Genomic DNA, 24,659 nt, shown 5'->3' with positions numbered 1-24,659 from the left:
AACTGGATAACTGCACCAGATACAAACCCAAACTGGATAACTGCACCAGACACAAAACCAATCTGGATAACTGCACCAGACACAAAACCAATCTGGATAACTGCACCAGACACAAAACCATTCTGGATAACTGCACCAGACACAAAACCATTCTGGATAACTGCACCAGATACAAACCCAATCTGGATAACTGCACCAGACACAAAACCAATCTGGATAACTGCACCAGATACAAACCCAAACTGGATAACTGCACCAGACACAAAACCAATCTGGATAACTGCACCAGATACAAACCCAAACTGGATAACTGCACCAGATACAAACCCAATCTGGATAACTGCACCAGATACAAACCCAATCTGGATAACTGCACCAGATACAAACCCAAACTGGATAACTGCACCAGACACAAAACCAATCTGGATAACTGCACCAGATACAAACCCAAACTGGATAACTGCACCAGATACAAACCCAAACTGGATAACTGCACCAGATACAAACCCAAACTGGATAACTGCACCAGATACAAACCCAAACTGGATAACTGCACCAGACACAAATCCAAACTGGATAACTGCACCAGACACAAATCCAAACTGGGAGGCTGCACCAGACACAAAGACACACCTAATACCACAATACAAAGGTGCATTGCTGGTATGTGACCAGGAGGATTATGCTGAGGTGAGTGTGTTTCCTAAGCTACCAAAGCCATGTTGCCTCATACAGAACAACAGGTCCTGATCTGATCCTCAATTGAACATGTGCAGGTCTTTGCAGGCTCTTGCATATGGGATATTAATCGTGACTTTCATTCCAGCAAATCTAAATCAAAGCTGATAGCATGTAAACACACACATGCAAGCATTGATGACAGCTCATATAAATCCAAGTACATTTCTCTTGATTTATGGAAGCTCCTGATGTTTTGGAAGCATGACGTGCAGGCCGCTAGGGGTCTGCAGCCAGGAAACGGGTGCAGTCCTGGAGACCCCAGGCTGAAAGCTGATTGGCTCTGGGACAGTGATCTCACCACTGACAACAAGGGCGTCAGGCAACATGTGTAAACTCCATTGGATCTGTGAGCAGTGGGCAGGCGGATCCAGAGAGGTGCTGCAGGCAGGAATGTGGGCCACATGCCCACCTTTGACATAACCATCTCCACTCTCCACCCACAACTACATACAAGAACAGCCAGGCTGGCATGGAGAAGCTGCTGTAAGTGTAACACTTACTACCATTCAATAGAGCAGAGGCAGAGAGCAGAGAGGAGAGAGTAGAGAGGAGAGAAAAGAGAGTATAGAGTAGAGAGGAGAGAGTATAGAGCAGAGAGAAGAGAGTAGAGAGGAGAGAGGAGAGAGTAGAGAGTATAGAGTAGAGAGAAGAGAGTAGAGAGGAGAGAGTAGAGAGTAGAGTAGAGAGGAGAGAGGAGAGAGTATAGAGTAGAGTAGAGAGGAGAGAGTAGAGAGTAGAGTAGGGAGGAGAGAGGAGAGAGTATAGAGTAGAGAGTAGAGAGTAGAGAGGAGAGAGTAGAGAGTAGAGGAGAGAGGAGAGAGTATAGAGTAGAGTAGAGAGGAGAGAGTAGAGAGTATAGAGGAGAGAGTATAGAGTAGAGTAGAGAGGAGAGAAAAGAGAGAAGAGAGTATAGAGTAGAGAGGAGAGTATAAAGTAGAGAGGAGAGAGTATAGAGCAGAGAGAAGAGAGAAGAGAGGAGAGAGTAGAGAGAAGAGAGGAGAGAGTATAGAGTAGAGAGGAGAGAGTATAGAGTAGAGAGAAGAGAGTAGAGAGGAGAGAGTAAAGAGTAGAGTAGAGAGGAGAGAGTATAGAGTAGAGTAGAGAGGAGAGAGTATAGAGTAGAGAGGAGAGAGGAGAGAGTAGAAAAGAGAGTATAGAGGAGAGAGTATAGAGTAGAGTAGAGAGGAGAGAGTAGAGAGTATAGAGGAGAGAGTATAGAGTAGAGTAGAGAGGAGAGAGTATAGAGGAGAGAGTATAGAGTAGAGTAGAGAGGAGAGAGGAGAGAGTATAGAGGAGAGAGTAGAGAGTATAGAGTAGAGAGTAGAGAACAGAGTCACGCAGTGCTGCCCCTCTTCCTGTGTTGGGGACCATCAGTCTGGAGTTTTTCCAGCGTCTGCTTCCAGGAGAGTGTGGGCTGTAAAGTTGTGTGACCCAAAAAAATGTTTAGATGACGCTCATTCATGCTTGTCAGTGTATTCATTATAATGTGCTTTGTAGGACGGTGCTGATATTCAACCTGAGGTGACCTGTGGCTTAGAGGATGAAGTTTTTGGAATAAATCCCAGTGCGAAGGGAAGTGTGGTGATGGGTGTTTAGTCATGGCTCTGTTCTGCAGGACTACAGGTCACGTTCAGCTTACAGGTCCTTCCTCTCTTATGTGGCTGGTCACATGCATGAATGATGTGATAAAATTCCAGTATTCCTCCTACTCTATCCTGCCCCTCTTACCCCAGCCTGCCCCACCTACCCCAGCCTGCCCATCCTACAGAATTTTTATTAACTGAAAGCTGTTAGGATTTAACTAAGGTGGGATGCTTTCCTTAATACAGCTTTGGTTAATATAGACTGGAGACATTCATTGGCATAAGAGGTCAAACACTCTCCTGGTTCAAATCCTACCTGACAGATTGTTACCAATTTGTACTTGTAAATAATGAATGTTCAGAATGTACAAAAGTAAAATATGGTGTCCCACAAGGATCTGTATTGGGCCCCATATTATTCTCATTGTATATGCTACTGGTGAGCACTATCATTCGTAGGCATGGTATTAGCTTTCATTGCTATGCAGATGATACGGAGTTGTATGTATCTTCTAATCCGGATGATGTCAATACTACTCCCAAAATTGAGAACTGCATCTAGGACATAAAAAACTGGATGGCATCTAATTTTCTTCTTCTAAAACTGAGGTGTTGCTTCTTGGACCCAAAGCTTTTAGAAGCAATTGCTCCGATATTCCTCTTACCCTAGATGGCTTTTCAGTAACATCTAAATCTACTGCAAAAAGCTTAGGTGTCTCTATTGACACACATATATACAATGTCACTAAGGCTGCCTTTCTCCATTTACGTAATATCGCCAAGCTGAGACATTTACTTTCGTTAGCTGATCCAGAGAAGCGGGTCCATGCTGTTGTCTCATCAAGATTGGACTACTGTAATGGTCTTCTAACTGGAGGCTCTAAACAGTCCATAAAGAAACTCCAACTTGTACAGAATGCTGCAGCTACAGTCCTAACTATAACTAGGGTTAGAACATTTTATCATTTTAGTCCTACTCTCTTGACATTACACTGGCTTCTGGTTAAATATCAAATTTTAAAATTCTTCTGTTGACCTATAAGGTGTTAAATGGTCTTGCTCCACAATATTTGAGTGAACTCATACTATAATCCATCCCACCTTCTGTGCTCCCAAAATGCCGGATTTCTCTTAGTTCCAAAAATTAGCAAGACTACAGTCAGAGGCAGAGCTTTAAAGCCCCTCAGTTATGGAATAGCCTTCCAGGTCCAATCTGAGATTCTGACACAGTTCCAATCTTTAAATCGAGACTTAAGACTCACCTATTTAATCAAGCCTTCAGTTAACATTCTACATGTGAAGGTGTGGAGCTCGGGGGCCCTAGTCATTGAGTCTTGTGGTAATCTGAGCTGTTGATACTGTCTTCCAGCCATGTCATGTGATCACTCTAGTTGTGACAATGACTTGGGTGGAAGCAATGTCTCAATGAGCCCTCATGACTGTGGTCAGCTCCAGGCCCCTCCCTTTAGTTATACTGTTATAGATAAGCCTGCCGGAGCCACATGCTAATCACTGGCACGTTAGCTATGTCTGTTTAAATCGATGGTTGTTTAAACTGATGTTCACATACTCAACCTGTATTTTGTATCTTGGTTACATCCTTCCACCAAAGACAATTCAATACAAGCACCTAAAAGATGGTCTGGCTTGCCAGTGGATGTGCCAATGCCATGGATGGATGTGTCATAGCTGCAAGAGGACGCACTGATGTCAACTCAAGGGACTCAAGGGACTGTGAATGCTCGGCCTGGAATTAGAACTATAATTATAGAACTATATTTGAACTATAAATACGGACTTGTGCTAGCGGGTTGCCCAATGGAGGATGGGTTCCCTTTTGAGTCTTGGTCCTCCCAAGGTTTCTTCCTAATTCCTGCCATCTTAGGGAGTTTTTCCTTGCCACTGTCGCCTCTGGCTTGATCATTAGGGATCTGGACCCATACAATTGTAAAGTTGCTTTGTGACAACATGTGTTGTAAAAAGCACTATATAAATAAATTGGACTTTGAATACATTACCTACGATTGTGATGAAACATATTACCTACAGCTTGGTTGAATGCTGCAGAAGCCATAGGTGTTCATCTTTTAGGAACATCTTAATTAACAACTTAAAAAGCAAGTGACTCCTAACATCAAGGGACATATACTCCATGCATGAATGTGTGACTGCATCCACCACACAGGCACGTCAGCCACAGCTCTCGGCTTCACTGGTCCTGGTAGTCTTGTTTGTAGGATCATCTAGCAGCTCACCTGGCAGAGCAGACAGAGCAATGTGCTAGCGACACCAAGGTCGCGGGCTTCACGCCCAGGGAGCCCACATGCTGTGTACTGATAAATGTCCATTAGTCACTCTGCAGGAGAGGGCCAAAACTGGACATGGAAACTGGTACAGTGCTGCCAAAGCCGGCCTGCACCGTATGACGATCTCACAGAGTTAAAGCCGGCCTGCACCGTATGACAATCCCACAGCGTTAAAGCCAGCCTGCACAGTTTGACGACCTCACAGTGCTAAAGCCAAGCTCCACTTTTATGAAGAAGCTATATAGCTCTAACAAACCTATACTATCACAGGAAAGCTGCAACGTGTTTAACTGTGACCACGCTAAAATATCCATAACACATAACATATACCGTAAATCAAAACAAATATAATTCTGTAAAGGTGACTGTTGCCTTCCCTGTGTTAGTCACTGACTATCTGAGCTGTACACACTCACTCATCTCCATGTACTCGGGGGTGAGGCCAGAGAACGGGTCCAGGAGGAAGTCCGTCTCATAGCGCCGCAGTTTCTTCTCCCGCTCCTGCTCCTGGAAGGCGCTTCTCTTCGACTTGATGTACCGGATCAGTTTCTTCAGTTTGCTACAGGGAGGAGCACCACAACAATCTCCCATCAGACTGATCCCAGATCAGGGAGCTCTCAGATCAGGGAGCTCTCGGACCAGGCTGATCTGAGATCAGAGGAGCACCACAACAATCTCCCATCAGACTGATCTCAGATCAGGGAGCTCTCAGATCAGGAAGCTCTCAGACCAGGCTAATTTCAGATCAGGGAGCTCTCAGATCAGACTGATCTCAGATCAGGGAGTAAAATTAATGAAGAAAATGGGTTCTAGACTAATGTAATGTAGGTTGTAGATGTATTCTGAACATGGGTTCTAGATGTACTGATTGCAGGTTCTGGACATATTGAATGTGGGTTCTGGACTTACTGAATGTGGGTAAGTCTTTCTAAAGCTAAAAAGAAGAAAGTACAATTAAAGTTTGTAGTATAATACTACTACTACTACTACTACTAAAACTAATAATAATAATAATAATAATAATAATAATAATAATAATAATAATAATAATAATAATAATAGCGTAATTGTTACTATTAAAAGGATGAGGGTGTTTGGACGTGGAAGGGGTGAAACACTAATGGGTCGCAGAGTGTGGGTAGATTTGAGTGTGGGTGGATTTGAGTGTGAATATTAGTTTGGATGTAGGAGGACTCTTCAGTGTGTTTGAGGCTGAATGTTTGAGTGTGCATTTAAGGATGACTGCGAGAGTGTGTGTGTGGATGTAAGCATGTGTTCTGGGTAGAGGAGTGTGTACTCACGGAACGCCGATCTCAAACAGGTTGTTCTGTATGAGTTGCTTTCCCAGCATGGTGATACTGAGCTGGATGCAAAGTTCCATCAGACAGCCTCCGTGTGCACACTGTCAGAACACACACACACACACACACACACACACACACACACACACACACACACACACACACACACACACACACACACACACACACACACACACACACACACCGAGCTTATGCCAAAGACTGAGGCAAACAAAAAAACGTGCAAATCAGAAAGACTGGTCTTGAATAAATGCAACTGTGACACAATGCTGTGGTGCAGATTCACCTCCTCCATACGGTAGGACTCAAAAACGTAGAGGTAGCTGCCCGGACGACCCACAAGCCTACACACAGAACACATGACAATCACGCTTAGATGGGGTAGGAAGCAGATCCCTCAGGGAGCTGATGGTGATACACTAACCTGACATTGTCGTTCAAATCTAACATTTCATTACAAATCATGTTTGAAGAACATTAATTCTTCTGAAAATTAATTGCTAACATTTTACAAACAGAAATTACACTTTTAAACTGAAATTCAACAAAAGTATCTACATTTCACATTAAAACACAGATTAAAGATGTTGGAGAAATTCAGATTTCAACAAGTTTTTTGAGTGTTTTTACATTATGATTTCACATAATGACTTTGGTGTTAATAACCTTCTAAATGAAAAGACTGCAGTCTCACCTGCCTCTGAAGAAGGCAATGTATATAATGGGGGTGAAAGCATTGACAAACTTGAGGATGAAGGTCTTGAAGATCAGCCTCTCCTCAAAGCTCTTGTCTGTTTTTGGCACCTCTGACATCAAAACAAAGATTACGGAGATGAGATGAACAGACTGTGTGCCGACTGGAGGTAGAAGTGATTGTGAAGCATCACTGGGTTCTGAGAAAGGAACTGCTGAAGCAGAACTTCATTCACTCATTCACTCATTACGGGCCGTTTCCTCTAGGGAGATCCGTCAAAAGCCTGTGAGGACATCATCAGCTATCACACGTATTCCACATCATTCTGTCAGCCTGATTTAAGACATTCTTGGCACTCCATTAAAAGCTCAGCGCCTGCTGGCATGTGGAGGTTTATGAGTGGCAATATCGTTCCATTTCAAAGGCTCCTCTGTTATGATAAAAGCTTACATCCTGTCTTCTTAATGACTTATGTGCACAGAATGAAATTGCCCAGTAATCACACACCCACAGGACGCAGGTGAGCCATTAGGTGCACGCACACACCACATACACACCACACACCCCACACACAGAGGAGGAAATGAGGCAATCAGCAAAGAGAGATGGATGGAGTGAGGAAATAGGTGAGGTCAGTCTGACCGAGCTCGGTGAGCCATCGAGCTACGGCTCCGTACACCTCGTCCAGGATGAGGATCACCACCAGGTTGATGATGGCGGCGGTGGTTTTGACGGTGATCCGCACGTTGGAGCGGGTGGTGGGGTTGGAGCTCATGTGCAGCGCAGCCTTGGTGGAGATCCGGTAGAGGATGACACCAAACACGATGGCAAACGTCACTCCGATCTGGAAAGAGCCGACAATGAGCCATCCACGTGTGGAACAGTGGTCTCACGTGTGGAACAGTGGTCTCACGTGTGGGACAGTGGTCTCACGTGTGGGACAGTGGTCTCACGTGTGGAACAGTGGTCTCACGTGTGGAACAGTGGTCTCATGCGTGTTCACGGTACCACAGCAGGTTGACATACAAGAAAACACTGGGCCTGGATTCTGGCCAACTTACCATTAGAAGCATCATGACAATGTTGGTCATATAAGCAGGACATCTGTCTTTACATGTCAGCTTCTCTTTTTCTGTCTAAAAAAGATAAAACATCTCATGAGTGTGCAGCGTGTGCATTCCCAGTATCACTCCTGTTTTTACACACACCTCGTCAAGCCCACAATTCAAACAAATTCCTTCTTACATGTAAAACTTGAGACAAAATCTTTCAAGTCATGATTTGTGTTCTGTGAAAGTTATTTAACCCCGTCATGACGCACCAATGCTCGTACCAAACACTGACCAATCTAACTTGATCCTAAATCTAACCCTAACCTCAAACATCTGACGTATCAGAGGATATTCTCAAAATCATAGTTTGTATGTAACACATATACAGCAACATACTTTATCACTAATCTAGTAAAGTGAGAGGAACAAGATCAGAGCTATGTATGGGCCAATGGAAGAAACCTTCATATGGACTCCTTTTAGAAACCACTGGAAAACCTGATACAAGGATCTCTCACACAAATACGCATGCACACGCACGCAAACACATACACACACACACACACATACATACACACACACACACACACACACACACACACATACATACATACACACACACACACACACACACACACACACACACATACACATGCACATACACATACACATACACATACACATACACATACACATACACATACACACACACACACACACACATACATACACAAACTCGTACCTTTTGTGACTTGTGTTCTTTTTTGAGGGTCTTCTGCATAACACGAAACTCGTACTCTGCTCTGGGATGGTCCTGCAACAGGGAGCACAGTGAGACTCCTGCTGAGTAGCACACACACACACACACACACACACACACACACACAAACACACACACACAAACACACACACACACACACACACACACACACACACACACACACACACACACACACACACACACACACACAGGTGTGAAGCAGCAGGTGTGCAGAGGGAAGCAGGTGTTCAGGGCTCCGACCTGCAGTGCTGCGTGGGGCTCCTGACATGCCTGGGGTGTTCAGGGGTGTCAGTTCAGGGGGTGTTCAGGGGTGTCACTAAGAGTGCTGCGTAGCACAGTTGGCCAGTGTGTGTGCAGAAGGGCTTTGGCAGGTATTGAGAGCATAAAAAAAAGGTTTTGTGTGGGTTTAGTTCTTTGTGACTATACTGAGAGAACTTTTAAAAGGGGTTTGGGAGGTGAGAAGTGTTTCTGAAGACAAATATGAGTGCAGAAAGAGAAAATACATGTGAAGAGAACTGAGCAGCCAAAAGATACTGATGTTGAAAATGTCTCAAACCTTGTGTGCTTCCTGTACACGGCGGGAGGGGAGTTGGGGGAATGGATGACAAAATTAACTCTTGAAACGTAAAGACCAAAAACAGCTTTGTCTGATTATCATTTCTTCAAAATTAGAATGTCGGAAGGAGGTGTGAAGCTGCTGTGAGTGTTGCGGGAGGGAGTGAGGGAGGTTCGGGCGTGTGTGTGGTGGGGAGCTTCATCTCTGCTCTCACCTCCTCTTCCTCAAAGCCTGTGAGATCCCATTCATAGTTCAGACGCATCTGACGCCTCTTCCAGTGCTCCATGAAGAAAGCGGCTGGAAAGCACAGAGTGGAAACGTTTACTGCACAGACCGTCCCTCCGTGCCCCGGACACCATGCTGCTGTCATTCCAGATTACTAGAATAAATGGTCTGGCCCGGACCGTGAAGAAGTGAGGATTTGGATGAACAGGAATCATTGGTATTTGCCATTATGGACAGTCTTAGGGCCTTTGCCTAAGGACATGGAACATGACTGCAAAGGTGCTATAAATAGAGACAAATTATCAATTATTAACGTTTTAATTCCAGGCATGATCTTGTGCCATGAGTAAATGATGAAGAGGGCTAAATTCAACCCAGCGTTTATATGAACCTGGATCAGATTATGCAAATGTTCTAATATTCACCGAGACCTGTGAAGTCAAACACAATTTCTGAAAAAGCCTGATGAGGAGTCTAAATATAACACTGTTAAATGAAACCTAAACATATCAGATACCTAGCTGATATCTAGTTTAAATATTTAAAAATGGCCATTATTGTGTGATAATTAATCAGCAGTTTGAGAGGTGATGAACTGCAGGTATAGCAGAGATGGTAGTGTGAGAGGATGCACTGGTTTAGACTGTGGAGGTACTGGTTTAGACTGTGGAGGTACTGGTTTAGACTGTGGAGGCACTGGTTTAGACTGTGGAGGTACTGGTTTAGACTGTGGAGGTACTGGTTTAGACTGTAGAGGCACTGGTTTAGACTATGGAGCTACTGGTTTGGTTCTGCTGGTCAACCACACAGCTGGTCAACAACACAGATGGTCAACCACACTGTCGGTCAATTACACAGGTGATGAACTCCACAGGTGAATAACTACACAACAGGTCAACTACACAACATGTAAGTTACATAGGTGGTCAATTACACAGGTGGTAAACCACACAGCAGGTCAACTAGACAGATGGTCAACCACAGCTGGTCCAGAGCTGCAGATTGAGGTCTCTGGCAGTAGGTCCACCTGCAGTAGGTCCACCTGCAGTACGTACACCTGCAGTAGGTCCACCTGCAGTAGGTCCACCTGCAGTACGTACACCTGCAGTAGGTCCACCTGCACAAAATGCTCCAGCTCCTACTCCTACACTATGAAAATATCAAAAATCTAATCGAAATATAACATCTACAGACCAGGCACACACACAAGGTGAAGCAAGAAGTATTTCTGAGGGTTTTTGGGGAATTTTGTGCCATCCTCAACGTGACACTATATCACCCTGTCCAAACCACTGTGGGTGAAACTCACAGCAATGAGTCATATCCTCATTGACCTCATACAGTGCTGAGGTTTATGGCTTACAGCCCTCAGCTGCTCCACCCTGAGAAACCAAGCAGAACAGAAGGTGGAGAGTGGATAGGTATACAGTTAAGGTGGGTGGGTCTACAGTGAAGGTGGAGAGTGAGTGGGTGGGTCTATAGTGAAGGTGGAGAGTGGGTGGGTGGGTTTATAGTGAAGGTGGAGATTGGGTGGGTGGGTCTACAGTGAAGGTGGAGAGTGAGTGGGTGGGTCTATAGTGAAGGTGGAGAGTGAGTGGGTGGGTTTATAGTGAAGGTGGAGATTGGGTGGGTGGGTCTACAGTGAAGGTGGAGAGTGAGTGGGTGGGTCTATAGTGAAGGTGGAGAGTGAGTGGGTGGGTTTATAGTGAAGGTGGAGATTGGGTGGGTGGGTCTACAGTGAAGGTGGAGAGTGAGTGGGTGGGTCTATAGTGAAGGTGGAGAGTGGGTGGGTGGGTCTAAAGTGAAGGTGGAGAGTGAGTTGGTGGGTCTATAGTGAAGGTGGAGAGTGAGTTGGTGGGTCTATAGTGAAGGTGGCAAATGAGTGGGTCTATAGTGAAGGTAGAGAGTGAGTGGGTGGGTCTATAGTGAAGGTGGAGAGTGAGTGGGTGGGTTTATAGTGAAGGTGGAGATTGGGTGGGTGGGTCTACAGTGAAGGTGGAGAGTGAGTGGGTGGGTCTATAGTGAAGGTGGAGAGTGGGTGGGTAGGTCTAAAGTGAAGGTGGAGAGTGAGTTGGTGGGTCTATAGTGAAGGTGGCAAATGAGTGGGTCTATAGTGAAGGTAGAGAGTGAGTGGGTGGGTCTATAGTGAAGGTGGAGATTGGGTGGGTGGGTCTATAGTGAAGGTGGAGATTGGGTGGGTGGGTCTACAGTGAAGGTGGAGAGTGAGTGGGTGGGTCTATAGTGAAGGTGGAGATTGGGTGGGTGGGTCTACAGTGAAGGTGGAGAGTGAGTGGGTGGGTCTATAGTGAAGGTGGAGAGTGAGTGGGTGGGTCTATAGTGAAGGTGGAGATTGGGTGGGTGGGTCTACAGTGAAGGTGGAGAGTGAGTGGGTGGGTCTATAGTGAAGGTGGAGATTGGGTGGGTGGATCTACAGTGAAGGTGGAGAGTGAGTGGGTGGGTCTATAGTGAAGGTGGAGAGTGAGTGGGTGGGTCTATAGTGAAGGTGGCAAATGAGTGGGTCTATAGTGAAGGTAGAGAGTGAGTGGGTGGGTCTATAGTGAAGGTGGAGATTGGGTGGGTGGGTCTACAGTGAAGGTGGAGAGTGAGTTGGTGGATCTATAGTGAAGGTGGCAAATGAGTGGGTCTATAGTGAAGGTAGAGAGTGAGTGGGTGGGTCTATAGTGAAGGTGGAGATTGGGTGGGTGGGTCTACAGTGAAGGTGGAGAGTGAGTGGGTGGGTCTATAGTGAAGGTGGAGATTGGGTGGGTGGGTCTACAGTGAAGGTGGAGAGTGAGTGGGTGGGTCTATAGTGAAGGTGGAGAGTGAGTGGGTGGGTTTATAGTGAAGGTGGAGATTGGGTGGGTGGGTCTACAGTGAAGGTGGAGAGTGAGTGGGTGGGTCTATAGTGAAGGTGGAGAGTGAGTGGGTGGGTTTATAGTGAAGGTGGAGATTGGGTGGGTGGGTCTACAGTGAAGGTGGAGAGTGAGTGGGTGGGTCTATAGTGAAGGTGGAGAGTGGGTGGGTGGGTCTAAAGTGAAGGTGGAGAGTGAGTTGGTGGGTCTATAGTGAAGGTGGAGAGTGAGTTGGTGGGTCTATAGTGAAGGTGGCAAATGAGTGGGTCTATAGTGAAGGTAGAGAGTGAGTGGGTGGGTCTATAGTGAAGGTGGAGAGTGAGTGGGTGGGTTTATAGTGAAGGTGGAGATTGGGTGGGTGGGTCTACAGTGAAGGTGGAGAGTGAGTGGGTGGGTCTATAGTGAAGGTGGAGAGTGGGTGGGTAGGTCTAAAGTGAAGGTGGAGAGTGAGTTGGTGGGTCTATAGTGAAGGTGGCAAATGAGTGGGTCTATAGTGAAGGTAGAGAGTGAGTGGGTGGGTCTATAGTGAAGGTGGAGATTGGGTGGGTGGGTCTATAGTGAAGGTGGAGATTGGGTGGGTGGGTCTACAGTGAAGGTGGAGAGTGAGTGGGTGGGTCTATAGTGAAGGTGGAGATTGGGTGGGTGGGTCTACAGTGAAGGTGGAGAGTGAGTGGGTGGGTCTATAGTGAAGGTGGAGAGTGAGTGGGTGGGTCTATAGTGAAGGTGGAGATTGGGTGGGTGGGTCTACAGTGAAGGTGGAGAGTGAGTGGGTGGGTCTATAGTGAAGGTGGAGATTGGGTGGGTGGATCTACAGTGAAGGTGGAGAGTGAGTGGGTGGGTCTATAGTGAAGGTGGAGAGTGAGTGGGTGGGTCTATAGTGAAGGTGGCAAATGAGTGGGTCTATAGTGAAGGTAGAGAGTGAGTGGGTGGGTCTATAGTGAAGGTGGAGATTGGGTGGGTGGGTCTACAGTGAAGGTGGAGAGTGAGTTGGTGGATCTATAGTGAAGGTGGCAAATGAGTGGGTCTATAGTGAAGGTAGAGAGTGAGTGGGTGGGTCTATAGTGAAGGTGGAGATTGGGTGGGTGGGTCTACAGTGAAGGTGGAGAGTGAGTGGGTGGGTCTATAGTGAAGGTGGAGATTGGGTGGGTGGGTCTACAGTGAAGGTGGAGAGTGAGTGGGTGGGTCTATAGTGAAGGTGGAGAGTGAGTGGGTGGGTCTATAGTGAGGGTGGAGAGTGGTTGGGTGGGTCTACAGTGAAGGAGACACTGAGATCAGACGAATCCTCTCAATGCTTACAGACACAAGCACACACACAAACACACAAACACACACACACACACACACACACACACACACACACACACACACACACACACACACACACACACACACACACAGGATGGAAAAGAGGAAGCTACAGATATACCATACTGTTTGATTTAGAAAAATAGGGCATAGATTAAAAAAAACTAGAAAGAAAGAGCATGATGGATAAGCATGTCTGAGGGGAGCGAAAGTCTGGAAACAAGTGGAGTCAGACTCAACAAGTAGAGATTTACTCAAATATGCAAATTCTAATATGCAAATGACATGGTGGATTAAATAAATCATGCATTCAAAGAGAAATGAGGACAGAGTACACTCTAATGAGGGAACTACCATCTACAGCGGGGAAGAGGAGACTGCTAACACTGCAAGGAAAAAATCTGTAAAAATATTCCTCAGTGTTTCACATTTATGTACAGTTTTATATGCATTGCTGGTTTCTTTATTTCCCAGAGGTGCCTTGCATGTATAATTTATAGATACTGAATATGCGTCTTGGAAGCCCGCCTTCATGGAATATTTCAATGACACCCCTTCCGCTCAGGCACAGAAAGGCAGAATTTAACACGGCCCAATTACAAACCATCAATCACCAAGGTAACTAAGTTTCAATGAATGCATAAAAATGCTCATTCATAATTGACATAACAGCATGAGGTTGTGATGTTGTTGTTGTGATGTCCAGCTGAATGTAGGTGGCTCTGTGCTGTGTGGCCCCCCGTGAGGAGGAGGAGGAGGGGGGGCAGGGTGGGGGTCAGGGGCGGGGTGTGGAGGTTGTGTGGAGGGGAGGTCAGGGCTTTTAGACAAAAAAAATCCCACAATCATGAAACATGCAGAAAACATATTCCAATAAATATTTATGAAAACTTTCAATTTAAAAATCATTGTATGCTGTTACTCTACACACAGCATTTGTTGAACTTTAACTGAACATCAATAAAATATCCTAAATATTTGCTAAATATCTAAATATCTGCTTTCTGCATGAGGCAGCACTGAATATTCTGCTTTTAATTACAATGGCAGGTGTGTGACTTTTAAAGGGTTTAAAATGTGGTTTGGTGTGTAAAGTAAAATTGTATGTGAATGTGTGTGTGTGTGTGTGTGTGTGTGTGTGTGTGTGTGTGTGTGTGTGTGAGTGAGTGAGTGAGTGAATGTGTGTATGTGAGTGAGTGAGTGTATGTGTATATGTGTGAGCATGTATGTATGTGTGTGTGTGTGTGTGTGTGTGTGTGAGTGTGTGAATGTATGTGTGAGTGTGTGAATGTATGTGTAAGTGTGTGTGTTCTCACCCCACAAGGCCATGAAGATGGAGAAGAAGACAGTGGCGGGGTTGTCAAACAGATGGCTGGCCCGCGCCGTCCCACACGCCGTGCTCAGGTTCCAGTAGCTACAGACCCGGTCACACAACGGACACATGGTGATGTTTCTCCTGGTGTCACAGATCTCCATGCTGAAAACGTTGATGAAGAGATAGAGAGGGAGAGGAATCTGTTAAAACTCTTTAAGCAGGACCCGACCAGCTAAGGGCAGAGCCATGGTGGTGCCCAAAAGCTCCTCTCTGCTCCTCATCCTCTCTCCTCCTCCTCATCTTCTCTGCTCCTCCTCATCCTCTCTTCTTCATCCTCTCTCCTCCTCTTCATCATCTCTCCTCCTCATTTCCTCAAGCTGAAAGGGTTGTGTAAGTGTACTCCACACCTGCCGTGTGTGTGTGTGTGTGTTCACACTGAGGTGGTGTGGAGTTTCTGACTGATCACACTCTACTGAACACATCGCCGATCCTCTGAAAGGACGGTTGCCATGTCAACAGCGCACGCCACAGGAAGCCGACGAGAGCAAGAATGGACTACAGTCTGTTCATACAATAGAACAATGGCAATAGCACCTTTTAAAATAATATTCATAACTGAATCTGTCTGTAATGTCTCTGTCCTTGGCTGGTCAGTTGATATCGTCAGGAATTATGTCGCCAACGCATTTGTACATGAGAGGTGATGGTGTGTTTGACACGTTCCCAGGTGGAGAGCACTGGTACTCCCCAACACTCCCCCAGCCACCAGAGCTGAGGCCGAACGCCACTGTGTTCATCACGCACTGGTTGGAGTGGTTCTCTGGTGTACCAGGGAACTGGTACCAGTCAGACACGGTGCTGCAATCATAACTGCATAAACACAGCTGGACAGCATGAGAGTAATGTAAATGATGTAACTCAGGAACTTTGATGAAATCAAAAACAGGACATTCAACTTAACAATGAGTTCTGTGTATGGACTACAGAGACCCATGCAGAGTTCACACACACACACACACACACACACACACACACACACACACACACACACACACACACACACACACACACACACACACACACACACGCACTCACACACACACGCACTCACACACGCACTCACACACACACACACAGACATGCACTCACACATGCACACACACAGTCATGCACACAGTCATGCACACACACACACACACACACACACACACACACACACACACACACACACACACACACACACACATATACACACACTCCACTTAGCCAGAGAACACCAGGAAACACCAGCATTACTCTCACAGTGTCATAATATCCTGATTCTGACAGAATCCAGAGAGACTTTATCGTCTTTTAGCCAGAGACCACATCCTCTCTCATTCTTTCTCTCTTCCTCCCCCTCTCTCACTGTGTCTCTCTCCTGCTCTCTCTACCACTCTCTCTCTCTTTGTCATTCTTCATCTCTTACACTCACCACAAATTTCCTCTTTCCTCCGCTGAAGAGTACTTAGCTCGCCGTTTTATTGATGTACTATTACACTCCATATTTACGGCTGTAGGAAGTACAGGAGATTTAAGACAGAGGTCACAGGCGACATATCTACAACCACTGCACCGCCACTCTGATACACAGCTGAAACCTGATAGCCATTCTGTTCAAAATAAGGCAGCTTTCATAACAGCGGTTTGGAAGTTGTTTTTGGCTGTGTGACGGGTTGTGGACCTCTGGGGACGACCCAACTGATGTTTCTGACAGCTGGCTCCAACGTTTCTGTGAGAGACACGTCCCTGCCATGTCCTACGCCCCGTCAACTCCTAGTGAGCAGCAGTTGAGAGTGATAAGCTGATTTGTTCTCCTTTTCTGAAGAAGTCAGAAAATACATTTACCAGCATAAAAGTTAAATGTCTGTGTATTGAAGTCAGATGTCTGTAGAGTAAGCAAACCTGAGATAATGTAAGTGTACAGCACGAAAGCTTATTTTGAAAAGTAGACAGACATAGATTGATCGTGAATATGTAATGTTTTCATATATTTGCTCGTGCCTGTTTCTTTTTTCAACAATAACCGACATCTAGTATTTTTTTTCTGTTGCTCCTTAGAACCGCTCAAATACAGACTCTATGCTGACCTGGGTATATTGTCATCCACAGTCACGCAGCCGTAGAGAAACACGATGACCCCCACTAAGGAGGCAGGAATGAGCATCTGTGTGTAGACACCCAGCCAGGCGAAGTACAGGCCGATCTTTTCTCCAAAGTACTTCCTAAAGGGAAAAGGTGAAAGTTCAGTCACACCTCCTCCATGACCTTCTGGTGTTCTGAGAGGCTGCGGTGCATCAGGACCTCACCTGATCAGGCCGACCGGCTGGTACTTGTAGAACACGCTGTAACTGGCCCATTCCTCGTACAGCAGCTAGAACACACACAGCACAGTGACTCTCTGCCGCCCCCTACAGGGCTGAACCACCACGCCACAGCACGCATGGACACCCACAGTTGAACAGCAGTGGTGTTAATGGAGTCCTAAGTTTTGTCTCTGCTTATCGTCGCCAGCTTCCACTGTAGCTCATGTCATCAAGAGCTTCATCACTCCTGCGCTCAGTAAATGTGATTACAAGTGTAAGGACAAGGACCCCTGTCACCTCTGACTTCTGTGACCAAAGAGTAGGGGTGAAAGAAATCTTTAGCTGATGACAGTCATCAGCATAGAGGGTGTGACTGTGAAGATATGTGTGTGTGTGCACAAGTGTGTGTGCTTGTGTGTGTCTGCATTTGTGTTCGTGTTTGTGCGGCATTTGTGGGGCAGCTGAGCATTCCACTGCAGTCCTGTGGAAGTGAACACATGCTACTGACTACACTCCACCCTCACAAGTCACACCCCTTCACCTCCACCCTCAACCCTCACCACCCCACCTATACCCTCGCCTCCACCCTCACCACCTCCACCCACACCACACACCCCATCACCTCCACCCTCAACCCTCACAACCTACACCCTCACCCCACCCACACCCCTTACCACCTCCACCTATACCCTCACCTCCACCCTCACCACCTCCACCCACACCAGTCACACCCCATCACCTCCACCTTCAACCCTCACCACCTACACCCTCACCTCCACCCACACCCCTCACCATCTCCACCTATACCCTCACCTCCACCCTCACCACCTCCACCCACACCAGTCACACCCCATCACCTCCACCCTCAACCCTCACCACCTCCACCTATACCCTCACCACCTCCAACCCCACATCACACCACTTCCATCCACACCCCTCACCACCTCTGCCCACACCTCACACCACCTCCATCCCCACTACCTCCATCCCCACCACCTCCATCCCACAACATCTACACTCCACATCACATATTGATACTCAGACAGCTCAGGCAGTGACCTGAAGCCCAGAGGTGCAGCTCTGAAGTTTTGCGCACACACACAGACCACCACATGCATGATCTGCACACACAAACACACATGGACACACACACACACACACACACACACCCAGCCCACACACACAGACCACCACATGCATGATCTGCACACACAAACACACATGGACACACACACACACACACACACCCAGCCCACACACACAGACCACCACACGCATGATCTGCACACACAAACACACATGGACACATACACACACACACACACACCCAGCCCACACACACACACACACACACACACACACACACACACACACACACACACCCAGCCCACACACACACCAAGTGAGAGCTCGGTCTCCCAGTCACCACTCTGTCATCACAGCCTTACTGTATCAAAATAACACGGAGCCTATTTAAAGTCTCGATAATTACAAAGAGACACGACACTTCAGTCAGCCTTCAGTGTACACACATGCACAAACACACACAGACATGCTCACACACAAATCCACTCACAAACACAGACATACACACAGACATGCACACATCACACATGTACAAATTCACACACACAAAACACACACATACTTTAAGCACACATGCACACACACATATTGACACGCGTGCACACATACTCAAACACATACATGCACACACAAGCACACGTACATTTCTCTCTTGTACAATGTAATTTGGGGGAAATTAGCCAACTACAGGATTTCAACTAACACAAAGTAATGGTGATGATAAGCACACACACACACACACACACACACACACACACACACACACACACACACACAGTGTGTATGGAGCTCTATGCGCTAGATTTCTCATCAGTGTCATGTTGAGCTGACGAGAACTGCAGCAGGAGACCGGAGATGAGAGACAGAGAGAGAAAGAGAGAGAGAGAGAGAGAGAGAGAGAGAGAAAGGGATAGAGAGAAAGAGAGAGAAAGAGAGAGAGAGAGAGAGAGAGAGAGAGAGAGAGAGAGAGAGAGAGAAAGGGATAGAGAGAAAGAGAGAGAGAGAGAGAGAGAGAGAGAGAGAGAGAGAGAGAGAGAGAGAGAGAGACCCTCCACAGTCATTAAACCCCAGGTCTAATTACTAGGATACACAGGCTCTGCACCAGATGGTTCACGGTCCAACTAACCCACAGCACAACGGATGCGTGCAAACAGCAAGACTCATACCTACGCATGTGTAAATAAAACATACATACTCATACATGTGCATGTGGAAATACTACATAAATACTCATACATGTGCTTATGTAAATTACATACATACATACTCATACGTGTGCATGTGTCATCTAAATGAGCACCTCTTTACAACATAGACTGTACAAATTCATTAGTGTATATTCATTAGTGTATATTCATTAGTGTATATATTTTAGCAATTAGCAATTTTTTAATGTTATTTTAAAATTTGTCTACAAAGATTAACCATCTAAAGCACAAATGCACATATTCGAACTCACACGTCCACATTCACACAAACACACACACACACATACACACACACACACACACACACACACACACACACACACACACACACACACACACACACACATATATATATATCATAAAAAACATTCATGTGCATCATCTGATGAAACCAATTAGCTTAAAGCATTAAGACCAGCAGTCTGGCACTGTGTGCACGTGTGTGTGTGTGTGTGTGTGTGTGTGTGTGTGTGTGTGTGTGTGTGTGTGTGTGTGTGTGTGTGTGTGTATACATACGTCTGAGAGAAGTGTGTGCCAGGACTCACCTTCCTGTCATTGGGTTCCACATTCTCTCCATCTATATCACCCTGTGTGTGAGGAAACACCAGGATGATCACACACTGCAGTCCCACACCCCAAACACACACCAACACACTCTGAATAAACACTCCGCAAACACACCACAAACACATCCAAAACACACCATGAACATACCAGAAAGTGCATATTTGTGTGTAACATCACTGTGCATCTGTAAGTGTGTAACATCAGTGTGTGTTTGTGTGTAACGTCACTGTGAATCTGTAAGTGTGTAACATCAGTGTGTGTTTGTGTGTAACGTCAGTGTGACGCTCACATCATGGAGAGGGTAGGCAGCGTGATACACTCCACTCCCCAGCAGACTGGTTATTCCTACCAAACAGAGAGCAGAAGAACAATGGCAGTTAAAATGGCAGTTAATAATCTGCTGAGAGAGCAGTAATCTGGCTTGACCTGGGCCCTTTCTGACATCAGAGTACTGTAATCTGGCCTGACCTGGGCCCTTTCTGTCATCAGAGTACTGTAATCTAGAGTGACCTGGGCCCTTTCTGTCATCAGAGTACTGTAATCTAGAGTGACCTGGGCCCTTTCTCTGTTCAGAGAGCTATAATCTGGCCTGACCTGGGCCCTTTCTGACATCAGAGTACTGTAATCTGGCCTGACCTGGGCCCTTTCTGTCATCAGAGTACTGTAATCTGGCCTGACCTGGGCCCTTTCTGTCATCAGAGTACTGTAATCTGGCCTGACCTGGGCCCTTTCTGTCATCAGAGTACTGTAATCTGGCCTGACCTGGGCCATTTCTGTCATCAGAGTACTGTAATCTGGCCTGACCTGGGCCCTTTCTGTCATCAGAGTACTGTAATCTAGAGTGACCTGGGCCCATTCTCTGTTCAGAGAGCTGTAATCTGGCCTGACCTGGCTGGATGGAAGGTTTTATGATATTTCAAATGAACACTGAACAGGAAAGCAGAGTTTATTTGTGTAGCTGAGTTTAACATACCTAGTCAACCACACCCAAAATAATCCAAACAGTGTGTGTGTGTGTGTGTGTGTGTGTGTGTGTGTGTGTGTGTGTGTGTGTGTGTGTGTGTGTGTGTGTATGTGTGTGTGAGTGAGTGAGTGAGTCCATGAGAGAGAACCTATTCATTACCATTATGAATTATTAAATCTAAACATGAATCCTATATTTCAATTTCACAACCTTTTCCTTATAAGTTCTTGATGCTTTTCAATTAAATAACATAATTAATTTCCTAGATTTAAAAAATAGTATTATGATATGTATGTTTATACAATATAAAGTCAGGTGATCATGCAGACAGATTTCCTCTTGGGTGTTCCAGAAATGTTTGTGGTATGCCTGGTGAAATGTTTATGATATTCCAGGTGAGATGTGTGTTGTGTTCCAGGTGAGATGTGTGTGGTGTTCCAGGTGAGATGTGTGTTGTGTTCTAGATGAGATGTGTGTGGTGTTCTAGGTGAGATGTGTGTTGTGTTCCAGGTGAGATGTGTGTGGTGTTCCAGGTGAGATGTGTATTGTTCCAGGTGAGATGTGTGTTGTGTTCCAGGTGAGATGTGTGTGGTGTTCCAGGTTAGATGTGTGTGGTGTTCCAGGTGAGATGTGTGTGGTGTTCCAGGTGAGATGTGTGTGGTGTTCCAGGTGAGATGTGTGTTGTGTTCCAGGTGAGATGTGTGTGGTGTTCCAGGTGAGATGTGTATTGTTCCAGGTGAGATGTGTATTGTTCCAGGTGAGATGTGTGTGGTGTTCCAGGTGAGATGTGTGTGGTGTTCCAGGTTAGATGTGTGTGGTGTTCCAGGTGAGATGTGTGTGGTGTTCCAGGTGAGATGTATGTGGTGTTCCAGGTGAGATGTGTGTGGTGTTCCAGGTGAGATGTGTGTGGTGTTCCAGGTGAGATGTGTATTGTTCCAGGTGAGATGTGTGTTGTGTTCCAGGTGAGATGTGTGTGGTGTTCCAGGTTAGATGTGTGTTGTGTTCCAGGTGAGATGTATGTGGTGTTCTAGGTGAGATGTATGTGGTGTTCTAGGTGAGATGTGTGTGGTGTTCTAGATGAGATGTGTGTGGTGTTCCAGGTGAGATGTGTGTGGTGTTCCAGGTGAGATGTGTGTGTTGTTCCAGGTGAGATGTGTGTGGTGTTCCAGGTGAGATGTGTGTGGTGTTCTAGGTGAGATGTGTGTGGTGTTCCAGGTTAGATGTGTGTGGTGTTCCAGGTGAGATGTGTGTGGTGTTCCAGGTGAGATGTATGTGGTGTTCCAGGTGAGATGTGTGTGGTGTTCCAGGTGAGATGTGTGTGGTGTTCCAGGTGAGATGTGTATTGTTCCAGGTTAGATGTGTGTTGTGTTCCAGGTGAGATGTGTGTGGTGTTCCAGGTTAGATGTGTGTTGTGTTCCAGGTGAGATGTATGTGGTGTTCTAGGTGAGATGTATGTGGTGTTCTAGGTGAGATGTGTGTGGTGTTCTAGATGAGATGTGTGTGGTGTTCCAGGTGAGATGTGTGTGGTGTTCCAGGTGAGATGTGTGTGGTGTTCCAGGTGAGATGTGTGTGGTGTTCTAGGTGAGATGTGTGTGGTGTTCTAGATGAGATGTACGTGGTGTTCCAGGTGAGATGTGTGTTGTGTTCCAGGTGAGATGTGTGTTGTGTTCCAGGTGAGATGTGTGTTGTGTTCCAGGTGAGATGTGTGCGGTGTTCTAGATGAGATGTGTGTGGTGTTCCAGGTGAGATGTGTGTGGTGTTCTAGGTGAGATGTGTGTGGTGTTCTAGGTGAGATGTGTGCGGTGTTCCAGGTGAGATGTGTGTGGTGTTCTAGGTGAGATGTGTGTGGTGTTCTAGGTGAGATGTGTGCGGTGTTCCAGGTGAGATGTGTGTGGTGTTCTAGGTTAGATGTATGTGGTGTTCTAGATGAGATGTGTGTTGTGTTCCAGGTGAGATGTGTGTGGTGTTCCAGCTGAGATGTGTGTGGTGTTCCAGGTGAGATGTGTGCGGTGTTCTAGGTGAGATGTGTGTGGTGTTCTAGGTGAGATGTGTGTGGTGTTCTAGATGAGATGTGTGTGGTGTTCCAGGTGAGATGTGTGTGGTGTTCTAGATGAGATGTGTGTGGTGTTCTAGGTGAGATGTGTGTTGTGTTCCAGGTGAGATGTGTGTTGTGTTCCAGGTGAGATGTGTGTGGTGTTCCAGGTGAGATGTGTGTGGTGTTCCAGGTGAGATGTGTGTTGTGTTCCAGGTGAGATGTATGTGGTGTTCCAGGTGAGATGTGTGTGGTGTTCCAGGTGAGATGTATGTGGTGTTCCAGGTGAGATGTGTGTGGTGTTCCAGGTGAGATGTGTGTGGTGTTCCAGGTGAGATGTGTGTGGTGTTCTAGGTGAGATGTATGTGGTGTTCTAGGTGAGATGTGTGTGGTGTTCTAGGTGAGATGTGTGTGGTGTTCTAGATGAGATGTGTGTGGTGTTCCAGGTGAGATGTGTGTGGTGTTCTAGGTGAGATGTGTGTGGTGTTCCAGGTGAGATGTGTGTGGTGTTCCAGCTGAGATGTGTGTGGTGTTCCAGGTGAGATGTGTGTGGTGTTCCAGGTGAGATGTGTGCGGTGTTCTAGGTGAGATGTGTGTGGTGTTCTAGGTGAGATGTGTGTGGTGTTCTAGGTGAGATGTGTGTGGTGTTCCAGGTGAGATGTGTGTGGTGTTCTAGGTGAGATGTGTGTTGTGTTCCAGGTGAGATGTGTATTGTTCCAGGTGAGATGTGTGTTGTGTTCCAGGTGAAATGTGTGTGGTGTTCCAGGTGAGATGTGTGTGGTGTTCCAGGTGAGATGTGTGTGGTGTTCCAGGTGAGATGTGTGTGGTGTTCCAGGTGAGATGTGTGTTGTGTTCCAGGTGAGATGTGTGTTGTGTTCCAGGTGAGATGTATGTGGTGTTCTAGGTGAGATGTATGTGGTGTTCTAGGTGAGATGTGTGTGGTGTTCTAGATGAGATGTGTGTGGTGTTCCAGGTGAGATGTGTGTGGTGTTCTAGGTGAGATGTGTGTGGTGTTCCAGGTGAGATGTGTGTGGTGTTCCAGGTGAGATGTGTGTGGTGTTCCAGGTGAGATGTGTGTGGTGTTCCAGGTGAGATGTGTGCGGTGTTCCAGGTGAGATGTGTGTGGTGTTCTAGATGAGATGTGTGTTGTGTTCCAGGTGAGATGTGTGTGGTGTTCCAGGTGAGATGTGTGTTGTGTTCCAGGTGAGATGTGTGTTGTGTTCCAGGTGAGATGTGTGTTGTGTTCCAGGTGAGATGTGTGTTGTGTTCTAGGTTAGATGTATGTGGTGTTCTAGATGAGATGTGTGTGGTGTTCTAGGTGAGATGTGTGTGGTGTTCCAGGTGAGATGTGTGTGGTGTTCCAGGTGAGATGTGTGTGGTGTTCTAGGTGAGATGTGTGTGGTGTTCCAGGTGAGATGTGTATTGTTCCAGGTGAGATGTGTGTGGTGTTCCAGGTGAGATGTGTATTGTTCCAGGTGAGATGTGTGTTGTGTTCCAGGTGAGATGTGTGCGGTGTTCCAGCTGAGATGTGTGCGGTGTTCTAGGTGAGATGTGTATTGTTCCAGGTGAGATGTGTGTTGTGTTCCAGGTGAGATGTATGTGGTGTTCCAGGTGAGATGTGTGTGGTGTTCCAGGTGAGATGTATGTGGTGATCCAGGTGAGATGTGTGTGGTGTTCCAGGTGAGATGTGTGTGGTGTTCCAGGTGAGATGTATGTGGTGTTCCAGGT

At 46.3% G+C, this 24,659-nt stretch overlaps 1 protein-coding gene across 6 annotated transcripts in view; it reads right to left on the bottom strand.

Annotated features, from left to right (window-relative positions):
• The window catches only part of ano1b (anoctamin 1, calcium activated chloride channel b), a 52,856-nt gene that overhangs the window by 7,391 nt on the left and 20,806 nt on the right, over positions 1 to 24,659 (bottom strand). For 4 of the 6 annotated variants that reach the window (XM_077022302.1, XM_077022303.1, XM_077022304.1 and 1 more), the window contains 14 exons: positions 20,225 to 20,280; positions 19,914 to 19,955; positions 17,078 to 17,142; positions 16,859 to 16,993; positions 14,731 to 14,891; positions 9,250 to 9,332; positions 9,036 to 9,047; positions 8,441 to 8,512; positions 7,708 to 7,782; positions 7,289 to 7,490; positions 6,647 to 6,758; positions 6,239 to 6,296; positions 5,932 to 6,032; positions 5,047 to 5,189 (listed from right to left, as the gene is read on the bottom strand). In XM_077022302.1, the coding sequence (XP_076878417.1) occupies positions 5,047 to 5,189; positions 5,932 to 6,032; positions 6,239 to 6,296; positions 6,647 to 6,758; positions 7,289 to 7,490; positions 7,708 to 7,782; positions 8,441 to 8,512; positions 9,036 to 9,047; positions 9,250 to 9,332; positions 14,731 to 14,891; positions 16,859 to 16,993; positions 17,078 to 17,142; positions 19,914 to 19,955; positions 20,225 to 20,280 (1,317 nt within the window). The remainder of the gene's footprint in view (positions 1 to 5,046; positions 5,190 to 5,931; positions 6,033 to 6,238; positions 6,297 to 6,646; positions 6,759 to 7,288; positions 7,491 to 7,707; positions 7,783 to 8,440; positions 8,513 to 9,035; positions 9,048 to 9,249; positions 9,333 to 14,730; positions 14,892 to 16,858; positions 16,994 to 17,077; positions 17,143 to 19,913; positions 19,956 to 20,224; positions 20,281 to 24,659) is intronic. The other 2 variants (XM_077022305.1, XM_077022306.1) reach the window with 1 other exon arrangement.

Source organism: Brachyhypopomus gauderio, chromosome 11, assembly GCF_052324685.1.
Source record: "Brachyhypopomus gauderio isolate BG-103 chromosome 11, BGAUD_0.2, whole genome shotgun sequence".
Taxonomy (NCBI): Eukaryota; Metazoa; Chordata; class Actinopteri; order Gymnotiformes; family Hypopomidae; genus Brachyhypopomus; species Brachyhypopomus gauderio.
The sequence above is the reverse complement of the archived record's forward strand: the minus strand, read 5'-3'. Positions and strand labels throughout refer to the sequence as shown.